The sequence below is a fragment of the Brienomyrus brachyistius genome, chromosome 2, assembly GCF_023856365.1.
Source record: "Brienomyrus brachyistius isolate T26 chromosome 2, BBRACH_0.4, whole genome shotgun sequence".
Lineage (NCBI taxonomy): Eukaryota > Metazoa > Chordata > Actinopteri > Osteoglossiformes > Mormyridae > Brienomyrus > Brienomyrus brachyistius.
The window spans coordinates 23739745-23754448 of record NC_064534.1 but is presented as its reverse complement, the minus strand read 5'-3'; the positions used below and the strand labels follow the sequence as shown (position 1 = coordinate 23754448).

Below are 14704 nucleotides of genomic sequence, written 5' to 3'. Positions count from 1 at the left end.
GCAACAGCTGCACTGTATGTAAGGCTAGTGCTGATTTTAATGTCAGAACACAGGAAAAATTATGCGAACTACATGTCTTCAGATTTATATTCTTTCTAAAGATAATTACTACTTAAAAGTTTTGTTTTTTTGTGCTCCATTGTATACTTCGTACTGGTTTCTTCCTGTAGCGTAGTGTCATATCTTTTGTTTGCGCAACATAACAATTATACAATTTTGGGGTTGGAGCAGAAAAAAATGATATTGCGCCATCTCTAGTTTAGTCTGAACACAGTTGTCACCTCCAGGAGTAAATTCTCTTTCAGTCAATGTGTCTTAATACACAAACAACCAAACAAGCATATAAAAAGAATGTTTATACTCATACAACCGAATGCCCTTTTTAAATTACATATTGTGCGTAACATCTCCACATTGCGCTTACATTAGCCAAATGCCTATGCAGAAAAATTCATTATATACAAAATTGGATGTAATGCACCAATTATTCATGAGTAACAAGTAAAATCAATGAACTATGGTCTGGGTCACTGACAGTCTGTAAGGGCATGTAATGGTCTGCAAGGAAAACTGCTGGGTACATATTACATGCATCAGCTGAAATACTTATTAAATTTGATCATTTTAAAGCATCCAATAGTATTGAACCTAATTTATAAAATCAGAGAAGGGTCTGGAAATAATTCTCATTGCATTTGTGAACCAACATGTGTATTGCTTTGACTTGTTTGATACTTTCTCATTTGATATCCTTGCTTTGTCAATAGCATTATGCAGTGCAATCTTTAAGCAGCCAAGAACTCCGGGTGTGGGCTGTTGATTAATTCACTCTGTACCTTCTAATTCACCCACCAATGTCCACTCAAAATCTATACTGCAGTACACTGCGGTAAATCCTTCTGCAACATACAACATGTCAAAGCAGAATAGCATGACCCCACAATAATAGATGAAAATGCATATGTGGAAATTAGACTATTGGCTGACTGGGTTTCAATTAATCATCCAACATTCTAAAAATAACTGGATCATTGTTTTTGGTTTTTATGAATCTATGTTTGGGAAAATAGTTATAACAGTTGTAAATAGTGCAAATTTATGTCAATTTAAAATACCAAAATTACATTCATTTATGTTTCTTTCTTTTGTTTCCAATTAATGTTTTTTGTTGCAATGCTCAACAAAAACATCTGCGATTAAATGGAGCCAGAAAAACACTGACAGGGTATATTTATTGACTAAAAAATGGATGTTTCTAAGAACACTCTGTTTGTAAAGAACCTTACAAACTCCTATCAGCATCAAGGCTTGGTTTCCATATGGAATGTGAAGGAGGCTCACTGCAACCTTATTTCAGGCTAACCAAACCAAGAGTGAGATCTAGTACAGAAATTATATTCCTTGAAATAAGATTAAATCTTTGCAACTCTGCATATACCGCTTGGTATATGGTATATGCAGCTTAGGATAGCCACAGAATATATCACAAAAGCCTCTCCTGAATAAATAAATGTAAGTATCAGGTTTGAAAACCTCTGGAACATGCTAGTACTTCACATTGAAAAACAATGAAAAAACATTAACATGGTGTATCATTTAAATACTTCTTAAGTAACATTATTTTATGTTACTTAAGATACCTATTCAATCCATCCATTTCAAACTATTTATTTTGGTCACAGTAATGGGGGATGTTCTGGGGCCTGATGAGTTGTACTTCCTGTATATGGATGAAGATCTTGAACTGCTTTTCCTTCCTCTGAGTATTTTCTGAGTCTGCCCAGTGCTTCTAAATGGTTCAACTTATGCATATAGCTTCTTCCAGTCTCTTTACATGACAGAATACTTCACCTGATGAACATGGACCCAGCGGAGATCCATTGTCAACCACAGAGGCTCTGGATCAGATCGCTCAGTTGACTACGGTGGTGGCACAAGTACAGCAGAGTCAGCAGCAATTTCACTGCCCCGGGCCCCTCCATGTCCCTTGACTGGGGTACCAATTGCAATTCTGTATAAGTAAAATGGTAATCTGGACCATTCTTGAACCTTTATTTTGCAGTGAGGATTCTACATCGACCACCAGCAGACCAATTCCCACTGCGTACACTTCACCATCTCGCTCCTGATTGGCCAGGTGTGGGAGGGGGCAACTGCCCTGTACTTTCAGGAATAAGTAGTAATTAGTCCAGTCACGTTCCCAAAGAAGTGGTGCAGTGTCTCAGTAGGCAGCACTGTTGCCTCACACCTCCAGAGTGAGAAGTTTGCATCCCACCCACAATCTGTTTGTGAAGATTGCAGATTTCACCCTTTTATTGGAGAGACTTGAGGCTGTGCCAACTGGCATTTCTGGTATGTGTGACCTGTGATGGACTGATATCCTCTCCGTGCCTTGTGCTGACTGGCTCCAAACGTCCTGTAACTATACTGGATAATATTTGGAAAATGGATGGATTTATAGTCTTTTTCTGCCTTCATGAAACAATGATACTTAATGAATCTATTCAGTGAGAATCACAAAGGAAATAAAAGAAGTACAGACGCTCCTCTACTTACGAATGAGTTACGTTCCAAACGGCTGTTCATATCTTGAAATGTTTGTAAGTCGTTATTCAACATCATTTTAAGGGTATACGGAAGAACATAGAACTAGGATGCTGGGAGTACGCACGCTATGCTGCTGCGCGGCGGGAGTAGCGACCAGAAGTCGTACTAGGCGGAATTAGCGCGCAGAAAAAAAATTATATTGCGGACAGGAAACGGGAGCCCAAGAAACACAATTCGGGCTTACAGTCCTCTTAGTTCGTATATCCGAAAGTTCGTAAGTTGAAAGTTCGTAAGTAGAGGAGCGTCTGTATTGCACTGCCTGCGGTTCCACTGTAACATAAATCCTAGAAATAGAGTAATATACCCTTCTCCAAGGTTATAACTCACAATAAAAGTGATGTTCTACTTTTCAAAGTAATGCATTGAAAATGAAAGGACATTTTACAGATGCCAGCAGTACTATAGTAAACCCATTCATTAAAACAGGTGTCTGCACATGGTGGTATATTCTGACGGGTCGCTGAATTAGCTTGGTTTTCAAATAACTTTACCATCTAATAATACAGCTTTATTACCTCTGATAATGCCAGTTCCTGCTAAACAATAAATCTGACATCTATTATCTGAACTTCTCCCAAAAAGCCAATATGTAAGTCAATTCTACATTTAATTGCTATGATTACTGTTTATGTGCATACAATAGTGATCAAAATTAGGGAACAAGTGACATTATTGTAATTTAAATTATTGCAACTATTAAACCAACTAAATTAAATTTGCCTTCGTTACTGAAATGAACTTTGGACCAGTTCTTCTCTGCCCACACAACATGGCTTGGTCATTGTGGAGTGAGTTTCTGTCCCAGATGATGAGACCCTGTCAAGACAAATTCTTGCCCTGTCCGGAAGTGACTTCATGAGCAATTTCAGCTAGTGTTGAATCGACTTAAATGATTTAGTTTCTTTCTAGAGTTTCAATGAAATGTAGCTCTTGGAATGAATGACAACTCTTCCAGTGGTTAAGAGGGTCACCCCACCAGCCGTCATCTCAACGACCTGACGTCACAGGGTTTCAGGCACCCTGGAGGAGCCCACTATCTTGCAAAATGCCTGTCAATGTCCTTGGAAAACAGGTGAATAATTTGGGTCCAGAAAGTAAAAATCAAGACCAAGACTTTGTTTCAAACAACCAGTTGAATACTCTGTATACTTATTGTGATTAATCATAAGTTTAAAATAATAGTAGGCTATTGGCTTGCATTTTTTTGAAAGATGAAACATACATTTATGGTCTTGGAACAAAGGAATGCATGACAAACTGGTAACAGGAATCACGCTTGTTTTTTTAAATATAACATTTTGCTTTTGATAGTTCCCAATGTGTAAGTTGTTAACGTAATTAGCTATGCTTTTGGGAAATGTATTCCTGCTTAGCTTTTTTCAATTTTGTTTTTAAACGTGTTTTCGAACCAACAGAGAATATGTAAGTTGCATGATTTATGTGAAATACGCGTGTTTTAATGAAAAAGCTAATATTTTGCGTAAAATATCTTATTTTCAGCAAATACAATCCATACTATTTTAAGGTATTTTACGACATGTATTTTGAGAAACACAAGTTAACTAAGATGATTTCTTTCTAGTCTTATACTTGCTAAAAAGTCCCATGAAGGTAGTGGGAAAATGCTAAATGAACGACCTGCAGTTTGTATGGCCTATATATATTTTTATTTTTAGTTAAAAACAAGTTTTTACAGTAGGCTACCAATCAAAATTAGAGAACAAGTACATTTTGCAGTTTACACAGTTACTTCTTATCCGAATTCGCTTTTGTCCTTGAATTTAAGAGATGTACTTTTATTGTATTTCCTCAGTGAAAACTCTCCCACATCATAAAAATAAAATGTTGTAGCTCCTCGATCAGTCAGTGTAAACAGAACCCAGACATGTCCTCTTGTTTATGGGAGTTTTGTTATGTTTGCTATGTTTTCTTGGCCCAGTAACGACTGTTGGATTATTTTATCGTTACCATATGAAGGGCGCTGTTTGCGAATGAACGGGCAATCAGCGTTGCTTCATGACTCGTACACTGGAGTCTGTGACTCCTAATCTTTCTTTTCTTCTTACAAATCTCAAAATACATTAAGTTTCTAGGGATGCGCCGATTGCAGTTTTCTTGGCCGATTCTGATTTCCGATTTTTTTTTTTTTTTGCAAATGTGAACAGACCGATACCGATTTTTGCCGATTCTTTCTAAGAACTAAAATTGGCAGCATATACAAACGAAAATCAGCTTTTCGTCAATGCAAAATCATATTTTCATAATAAAAGAGATTGTGAAACTTCACAATTTCCCCCTAACTGCAATAAGTTACCGGATCTTCTCTCACTTAAACAAGTCTAAAAATACAGTGGTTTGTGGCTGGAAAGATGTACAAATAAGAAGTAACTGAAAACGAGTTGCTGTACATCCAGCTTTATCTGACATACTTTTCTTTACCAATCAAGACCATGTGCAAGATTAAAATAACAAAACAAATGGTAATTACTTATACCATATTCCAGTATGTTCAAATTCACCAGACAACATGACATTGACTTTTCTTTTTTTTACTCGTCTTAAAATAAAGAAATCCAAAGGTTGCAAACATCCAAATAAAACTTAGGCCCAAGTGTATTATACCGTTCCAAATAATAATAGGGGCAGTGTAATATTATTAACCCCGACATCGCGTGTTATGCACGCACTGTACAATTCTTTCATTGCTAGTAAAATAGATTAAGATCAGGCTTTTTTCATACGAGCTGAAGTTGGTTTCATATTCGGCAGTTTATTATTCGCAAAATCCCTTCCACCTTAAATAGACGTAATACATGTTCTGCCATATTCACAGCATTTTTTCTGATCAAAATCAAAAGGTCTAAATACCATCTGATAGAGCAACTATTGCACTTATTATATCCAGAAATTTTAAATTTTCTACTGTAGAATTTTTAAATAATGCCCTCTGAATTTGGCATTTATTCCCAATTAAGACCCATTGGAAATCAATGTGTGATCTGCCACATTTACAACAATTTATCGGGTCAACATCAAAATATTGGTTGAAAACCTTAATACGATCTCATAAAGCAATTATGGTACATCAGACATTGATTTTTGATGGGTCTTAATAGGAAAAAAATGCCAAATTCAGAGGGCATTATTTTTTAAATTCTACAGTAAAATATCTTCAAACTCTGGATATTCAAACATCCAAATAAAACTGTAGTAGTTGTTCTCTCAGATGGTATTAAAGTTTTGAACTTCTATGCTGATGCTGTCCTGGACTCGGGGCATGGTGCAGGCAGGAAATCAGGTGTCGATCCACTTGCGGCTCAGAGACTAACTAGAGTTTATTGAAATGAGCAAAGAACACAGCGGAAATGCACAAAGGAACAGGACCATGAGGGGTCAGATGGGAAAAACAAAAGATAACTACAAGTAACAAAGGTGGGATGCAGGGCAACACCAGGAGCAGGACTAAGACAACAGGCAGAGTAATATTAGCAGAGCACATAATACAATGATACATAATACAAGGGTGTCAAACTCCTGTCCTGGGGGGCCGGAGCCCTGCACATTTTTGTGCTAATTACCACACAGCTCTTGAGGTGAATCATTTGTGGTGGAACAGGGAAAGAGCTAAGCTACACAGGGCTCCGGCCACCCAGGACTGGAGTTTGACACCCTGCCCTAAGCTATGCGGCAGTCCAAGGAGCAGGGGAACACACAAGGGTTAGAAAAGGGAGTGAAAAGGTGGGATGACCAGCGACACCTGCTGGCCAAACAGGGTAGAGGCACAAAGGGTAGGGTCAGACGGATGCTGACCCTGACACACATGGCTGTGAGGCTATTGCCTCTGTGTGTATGACATGTGATGCATGCATGAACAGACCAGTTTGGTATCGGAAATATGTGAGACTGACCGGCCACTCTCCAGTCCAGACCAAGCATGCTGAAAATGACATTGACAGCGTTCTTTGTAATATGAAATATTTCCATACAGAGGAAGAAGAATGCCTTTTCGTAACCAGTTCCTGTTTGCATATCCCCTCTTCAGTCATTTTTTATTTAATTTCTCACAAATGCTCCACCCAGTCTACGAGTAAGTCCAACAGCAAGGACAAGAATGATTTTTTTCTCAGAGAGGGCAGGTAGAGCTCGAGCAAAAGCAGCGACAGTAAACTTAGACTATACATCCATTTTCCAAAACCGCTTAATCCCAACCGGGGGATAGGGAGGACCGGAGCCTATCCCAGGAACCAACCCTGGGAAGTTGCCAACACACTGCAGGGCGCATACACTCACACAACTACAGGGCCAATTTAGACTCACCAATCAACCTATCCTGCATGCTTTTGGACCGTGGGAGGAAACCGGAGCCCCCGGCGAAAACAGGGAGAGCGTGTGAACTCCACACAGAATGGACCGAACCCTCATGGTCCTTCTTGCTGTGAAGCAGCAGCACTAACCAGAGCATCGCCCTAGACTTAGACTAAATAGGCCTGATTTTGAAAAGGAACCATCATTAAAATTGCAAACCCTGCTGAAAAAATAGCATAGACCAACACAGCACAAGTTTTTGTTTCACTCATTTCTTGATTTATGGACATGCATCTGTGAATAATATAGATTTTTCTGCAAACTGCAGCCGGGTTCTTCTCTGTTTCCCATTAATAAAGAGCTTCTTCCTAGCTATATGGGACTTCAGTCCTACTTCTAGGACTCTGATACGAACTGTCCTAGCTGTGCACTTCACACCTGCACTTAATGTTTCCCATTCCTTCTGAAAGTCACTTGATATCATCCTCCGATTCATGAGAAACTGTCAGATAACATAACAGTCATCTCTGGCATTAGAATGCCGCTTCCGTCTTTTACCTGGCTGGTTTCTGGTCGTTCCCAGTGTCTCCTGCTTCACCTTATTCTTGTGTATTGCTGTCTTTGAAATTTTGAACCTGAAAGCAACCTGCTGCTCAGTGTAGCTTCTGCCAGTAGAAACAAGATTAAACCAAGATTTAAAAATGCAGATTTGTTTAAAAATATAGAGCGGTCTCTTATTTTTTCCTGTGGCTGTATGTTGTATTTTGGTGCTCTTGGACCAGCATCATTACTGATATATTGCTGAGGGACCAGCTTCATGTGCAAGTATACCAGCACAGTTATGCTGGCTCACCAGCCACACCACTGCAGTCCATGGGGTGTGACAGCTGCATGTGCACGAAATGGCTGTCAGGGCGGCACTGCGGCGCAGTGGGTCACACTTCACACTGCCGCGTCATTTGCATGCTCACCCTGTGTACGTGACTTTTCTAAGGATCCTCTGGTTTCCTTCCACTGTCCAAAAAGCAACTTATGTAGATGAATCGGTGTGCCTAAACTGACCGTGTGTGTGGATGAGTGTACCAGCAGTGGTTTAGTGCCTTGCGCTAAATATATTATATTATAATTATATTATATTATATAGAATCGATAATGACTGCACTAATTTTTATTGGAGACTTTTTAAAAATTTCTTTATTTTCTGATGTGTAATTTTCATTGATGAAATATGATTAAAATGCATCTCTTCTATTCATGTTAGAATTACTTTTAATGTCACTCATTCTCTAATTTTGATTACTACTGCAGACTCATATAAATTCCTCAATGTTTAGTGGTGCTTAGACACATATGTAGGCCTATACAGAAGGTTTAAGGCTTTCAGGATCTTAATTGCTAACTAATAAAAATATACGCCATTTGAAGATGCTATAAAAATGTTTTATTTTTTACAGATGAGAACTAGGGCAAATTCCAGACAAGGAAATGTACTCTGAAGTTCTTTCTTTAAAACACAATTCAGAGACTGAGCTATTGCACTTAGCATAGGAAAGTTCTCTCTGGACATCCCTGCTGAATCAATTGAGAAAGATTGAGCAAGATTCAATTACACATCCAGGAATCTCGATAGCCACATTAGCAGGACATGCCACACTCTGTTACAGCCCTGTGCAAGTCACTGTACATTTACCCTGAACACCAGAACTAACAAATAAATTGCTTTGAAGAACAGCAGAACTGTTGTAAGTTTTTAACTGCAATTCAAGATTGTTTAGTGTATTTTTCGCCTAGCTAAAAATGTAGCAACATCCAAATTACAGGCGAAACTTTCCCACTCTGACGCAGGCTTCCTCAAGACACAGAACGGCAATTACAGCCATATGTGCAGCTCTCTTATAAATAGACCTACGCAAGGGCAACGCCTGGAAGGCACAACATACAGTAAGGCTCTTTTCAAAATATCTCACTACCTTCTGTGTACTGTAAAACAAACTCCAGCTTTAACCCTACATTTTGACAGATAGATGGATAGTTGAGAGAGCTTAGATAGATGATATAGATGAGGAGAACAAGTACAAAAGGCTATTGGTGCATGAAAACACAGTGCTGAGAAATATCTGGGCAATGTTCATGGGGAAGGGGCCAGGTGGGTACGAGATGCAGAGGTCTGCCCTGCAGAACCTCAACTGCAGGACACTGTTTTTCTATGGAAGCTGTCTGAGGCTCCAGCACACAGAGTAACTATTGAATGTAACCACTTTAATGACCAAGGGGGTGTCCCCCAAAGCAGGATTTCTCAGCTGGGTTAATTTAAGATAGAAGTCATGACTGTCCAATAAGAGATTAGGTTAGGAGCAATCCTATTGGAAACCATCACTTCTAGCATAAGTTAACCTGGCTAACTTAATCCTGCTTCATGGAACACCCCCTTCCAGAAAAAGCAGAAAACATAAGCTTTAAGTTAATACAAAGCCACTCTGTTTACTCAGATCTGCTATTGCTTCAATGATGCATGAGCACAAGCCATTAAAACCCAGTACAGCTAATGTTGCAAACATACAATCAAGCCATAATTAAGATTAATAAAGATGATAAGAGAATTATGTATGTTATTGGTTCACATACATACTAGATGAATTTCTGCATTAGAGTATTAATACCAATTGCAGAAGATATTAGCTAAAACGTAACTTCTTTGTATCTCTTTATGCATCGTATGATCTGAAAACCAAGGTTCAGACTAGAGCTGAGAGTAACCAGTGTTTTAAATGGTCTTCTATCCAAATCCAATGTATAGTGGGACAAGCAATGTGATAGCTTTCCACTTTGTGGGTCTCGGTGCAGAAACTTGAAACTGCATATTAAATCATCGTTAAATCACTTTGAATGCAATCGGCTGATAATGGCTGGTGATGTTGTCAGAAGAACATCAAGACCCACTATTAAGTAGATGATACTAAGAGCACTTAAGCAGGTGATTCCCAATCTTGGGACTTCAACTTTAGCATCCAATTGAAGATCATTGAAGGTCCCCTTTAGGGACTGAGTACAGTACAGAAAGTGGTACGATGCATAGATGCTCAATGCTGAAATGTCAGGTAAGACTGCAATTTACTCCAGAGCAGTAGATCATCAAAAAGAGAATTCCATCTGTATATTGAGCATGAGCCAGCACTGAAACAACATGCACCATTAAACGCAAAAAACAAGCACAGCAGCTTCATACGATTTTGGCTTAAAACCAGAAAGTGAGGAAATGTAAAATTTACCGCTCAGCATCTCTTGTCTGGCAACATTCTTAATTAAAAGCAGTATTTCCCTATAACAATGCAATAGTCCTTATCTCACTTTAGTTACTACAATTAATTTTGTTGATATTTTCCCTCAACACAAATAATTTTATTTTCTCTACATTAAACACAAGTTATTCCAAAAATGTAAAATCATTCAATCATTATAGATCAGCATCTCCCAACCTGGTCCACAAGGACCCTGAGATGATCCATGTTTTTGCTCTCTCCCAGTTCTGTGCCAGACAGTCCACATTTTTGTACTGTCAGTGGACTGTCTGGCAGGGAACTTGGAGGGAGCAAAAACGTGGGCCGTCTGTAGGTCTCCGAGGATCAGACTGGGAATCACGGCTATTGATAATGTAAAGTACCAGTCAAGAGTCTGGACACGCCAAATGAAAATCATTAGTTTTTTGACAAGATGGGAGCGCTGTGACTGATGACCTGACCCCCACAATCCCCCGACCTAAACCTCATACAGCTGGTTTGGGAAGAGCTGGATCGAAGACTAAGAAGGCAAGGTAGCCAAAATGTTCCCAGAACTTATGGACACTGTTTCAGGACTGTTGGAGAAGCATTTCCAGTGACTATACATTTGGAAGCTGGTTGAAAGAATGCCAGTGCTGTCATTGATGTAAAGGGGGGCTGGTTTGAAGAGTCTTAAATTTGAGAAAATTTTGAGATGTTGAACAATTCTCTTGGTCATTGCAATATTTGACATGTATTAGCCCATTGCCCCAATGCCTATAAGGTAAACAACATAGTTAAATGGGTACAAGTGCATTAAACGCAAGTGTGTCCAGAATTTTGAATGCTGGTGTACATAATGATACATATAATCAAGTGAAGTTAGCTTCATTGTCATACCATCCATATAAAGGTACATAGTGGCACGAAATAATGCTCCCACAGCATCAAGGTGCAACATACAACAACAATCAAAAGGGAAAACCTTTTTTTGTGTTGCACTAACTGAAAATAGTATGAAAGTAATATATTTTCTATCTTTTTATTTTATTTTCCAGCAGGCCACATTAAATAGAATTATTAAACATAAAACTTTAAACTGCGCTTCAAAAATTCAAATTAAGGTGTAAAAAGCTCAAGACCCTACATCATGTAACCTGGCCATCTAAATTAAGATTAAGATGTGATTAAGAATTAAATTCGTGCTTTAAATCCTAGTCACAAACAGCCTTTTGAAGAACAGCTTTGAGTTAATATGTAAACATTCTCAAAAAAAAGTGCAATACCCCATATAACCCTTCAATAAACGCAGAAATTTGGAAGAAAAAAGCAACATATTTAGCATATGAATCTTGCATTTACATTACCTGTAAACTCAGGGCAATTTGTCGAATGTAAATCATGTTGAGATCCTCCAGTATATGTAGTTTCTCCTCCATTTCTGTGAATTTGTCAAATGACATCCCTCAGGTACTAATCCAATAATCAGCTAAACTTATTTGATGATTGACCCAATTTTAATTGTCAGCACCTCGGAAAAGGCAGGACCATTGTTTGGATCTTACAGCAGTAAATTCGAACGGGAATCCATGAAATAAAAATCTCCTGGGTATGGTTTTCAGATCCTACCGCTTCACAGAACGCTGCTTAGTAACTGCTTTACCGAATAGCAAAATAAAAATGAATTTGATCAAAAATTGACCATTTGTTTCCTTTGAGGCGCAAAACCAACAGTCCAGCTGTTATGCATCGAATCTTCATTAAACTGCGGGTGCAGAGTAGTGTCTTTCTGTCTAACATTACTGTGAATAAGCCTTGTTACGCTGGGTAGTCCGGGTTTTCCTTTTACCACTGCAAGAATGGACTACTTAAAAGGTAGTATCCGGCACGAACAGCGGGGAAATAAAAGGTCTTTTAAATGGAGTACTTTTCTTTGTGTCGTTTCTTCCAGATGCGAGTGCCGTCTGTACATTGTGACACAAAGGGCTTCGCCAGCGCCGGGACACACGGCAACATCTCCGCAGTTACATGAGTAACGGGACCGTATAGTAAGTCAAAGAGCACTGCGATTTATATGACGAGTTAAACCAAAATGAATTTAAAAGAGCACTCAACAAAAGCACCACACTAAAAAACAATTGACGATTCTTTTTAGTTAACGAAGCCCAGCCTTCTTAAAAAGTGTGAACACAGAAACTGAAATTACAAACGTAAAATTGCAAATAGAAATAAAAATTGCTAGGTATTATTTCGGCCCGGTAAACTAAGGTTTCAAATGTGATAACTGAAATAATAACAAATAGGATGTTACTGCTTGTAGATATTATAATAAAGCATTACAATTATAGTCTTGAATTTTTTTATGTCTGAAAGGTCTTCACCACATACAAACAATGTTTTTAAACGGAGGATATACTTCATGTTTTTTGAATAAAAGAGCAAAAATCAGTAGAAAATCTTTGCACCAATAAAATTAACATTATGCCCTCGAAACAAAGAATCCATCTGTCCCAACGAAGTAACCGTTTGGCATTTGGTTAAAAAAGTCGATTTAAAATTCGGACAGTCGACCATATGTTGCATAATTAGTTAAAACGTCTGTTCAATGATCTATAGATATGTATCTAGCAAGTAACATGATAAAATTACCCAGTTAAGATCCAAAATCCAAAGCGTCCTAAGCGGCCAAACGGACAACAGCGCGACTCCTCGTGGTTGGTATTATTTTATATTTTTCCCCTCTTTCTAATTACGTCTCTAGAGAGAATTCCCTCGAAATCATTTACACACACGTCCTTATAGTTTAATATGATTTCACATGTACTTCACGTGGTGACAAGAACTTTGGTTATATTCAGGTCAAAGAGCTTTCCTGATAAGTTATACTTTTATTTTTAACTATTTAAAATACCAAAGTAGTTCACGTTTATATCATACATTAGGCCAAAGAGCATGGAAAAAGCTAATTATTTCAGCTGATTGAAAACTTCAAGCATGTGAAAGGGTCTTTTTGGATGACAGAGCTGGCCATTATCAACTTTTGTAGGTCATGCTCTACGTCTTCAGCTTGGACTTCCTGTTAGGGAATTAAAGTAAACACACAAAAAAAAAAAAACAGGCAATGGACAACTTGATTAACAACACAATATAGTTCAATTAATAAACTGGATCCATCTGTTTTATGCTGGTGCCCAATATCTGAATGTTTCATGCCAAGATTGGTAGATTGTTCTCCTTGCATAAGTTTTATGTTCAGTTCTTTAATAGAAGTGGTGGCACAGTGGTGCAGTAGCTTGCACAATTGCCTTGCTTGTTTGGGACCAGGGTCTGTGTGTGTGTGTGTGTGTGTGTGTGCCCCATCCCAGATCATTCACTGTCTTGTGCCCATAGACTCCAGACCTCTATGACCCTGCATGGGACATGTCCGTGTGCAAGAAGGACGTGTAATACAACAGACTGATGTAGAAAAGATTTGTTAAATAACTATCCTTCTCTTGTAGTTCTTTACTATGTTTCTTATCATCATTGTTCTCACTGAAGTAGAGGATGACGGATCTAAGGGTGCACTCTCTCCTTGTGCTTCACTATTTGAGGTTGTGCATTTGAGTGTCTTTACTTTGAAGCTGGATAATCATGCCAAACTTTTGAGTATCTGTAGTGGCAGTTACATTTACAAATTTGCCAAAATCTGCCATGTTGGTTCCTTTTGTGGGAAATCCATTCAACGGAGCTAAAAATCTTATCAAAATTCCACTTTCCTAAGCATTAACCCAATGGTTTTCTCTGTTGATTTAAATCTTATAGTGATAGTTTATAGTTGACTGAAGACAGATATTGGGTGAATTCATCTGGAACTCCCTCAAATAGATCAAGAACAATGTTGAACAGAAATCCAGGGGTCACATGTAAAATGTTTTCTGAAAAAAACTACTTTTACCCTAAAGTGAATAACTCAGGCGTACTTCACAAATTTCCTTATTTTTGACAGAATGCATCACTTCTAATTTCCTTCAACTGAACGTTTGACTTTTTCACCAGTGCAAAAGCTACAGAGTTTTTAATCAAATCATCTGTAATGACCCAGCTGGGGTTCTTGATGCTGAACCTCTTTTGGCAGAGAAGTCCTTTTGGCAGCTTAAAGCTCCACCTCAGTCCCATTGATATGAATGGGGATATGGTTCACATCTACATTTACTTATATTCAGCCAACATCCAAAGCGACATACAAGACAAATAGCACATATTTGCAGCCTGTCCTGAAGTCCACAATGAGCTCCTTTCTCTTCCAGGTGCTGAGGGACAAGTTACCAGCAAACCACGTAGTCAGCTATTGATCCACTTCCCTGTAGACCTTCTCATTGTTCCCACTGATTGTGATGTCAAACTTGACGGTGATGTTAAATTACCACACAGGGACAAAAGATGGATTTATTTAACCGATTACTGATTGTTGTACCATAACTCAACTGATCACTGTAACACATTAAAACGGGACATTGTATATGCAACAGAAAAAGCCGCTCATAACACCCATG

The 14704-nt window shown here is 38.4% G+C and overlaps 1 protein-coding gene across 2 annotated transcripts in view; it reads right to left on the bottom strand.

The window, feature by feature from the left end:
- Window positions 1-12112, bottom strand: part of rtkna (rhotekin a) — a 36706-nt gene extending 24594 nt beyond the window's left edge. Inside the window, exon 1 of one of the 2 annotated variants that reach the window (XM_049003430.1) lies at window positions 11537-12112. In XM_049003430.1, coding sequence (XP_048859387.1) covers window positions 11537-11632 — 96 coding nt within the window. In that variant the 5' untranslated portion in view covers window positions 11633-12112. The remainder of the gene's footprint in view (window positions 1-11536) is intronic. The other variant, XM_049003457.1, reaches the window with a different exon arrangement.
- Window positions 12113-14704: the final 2592 nt, after the last annotated feature.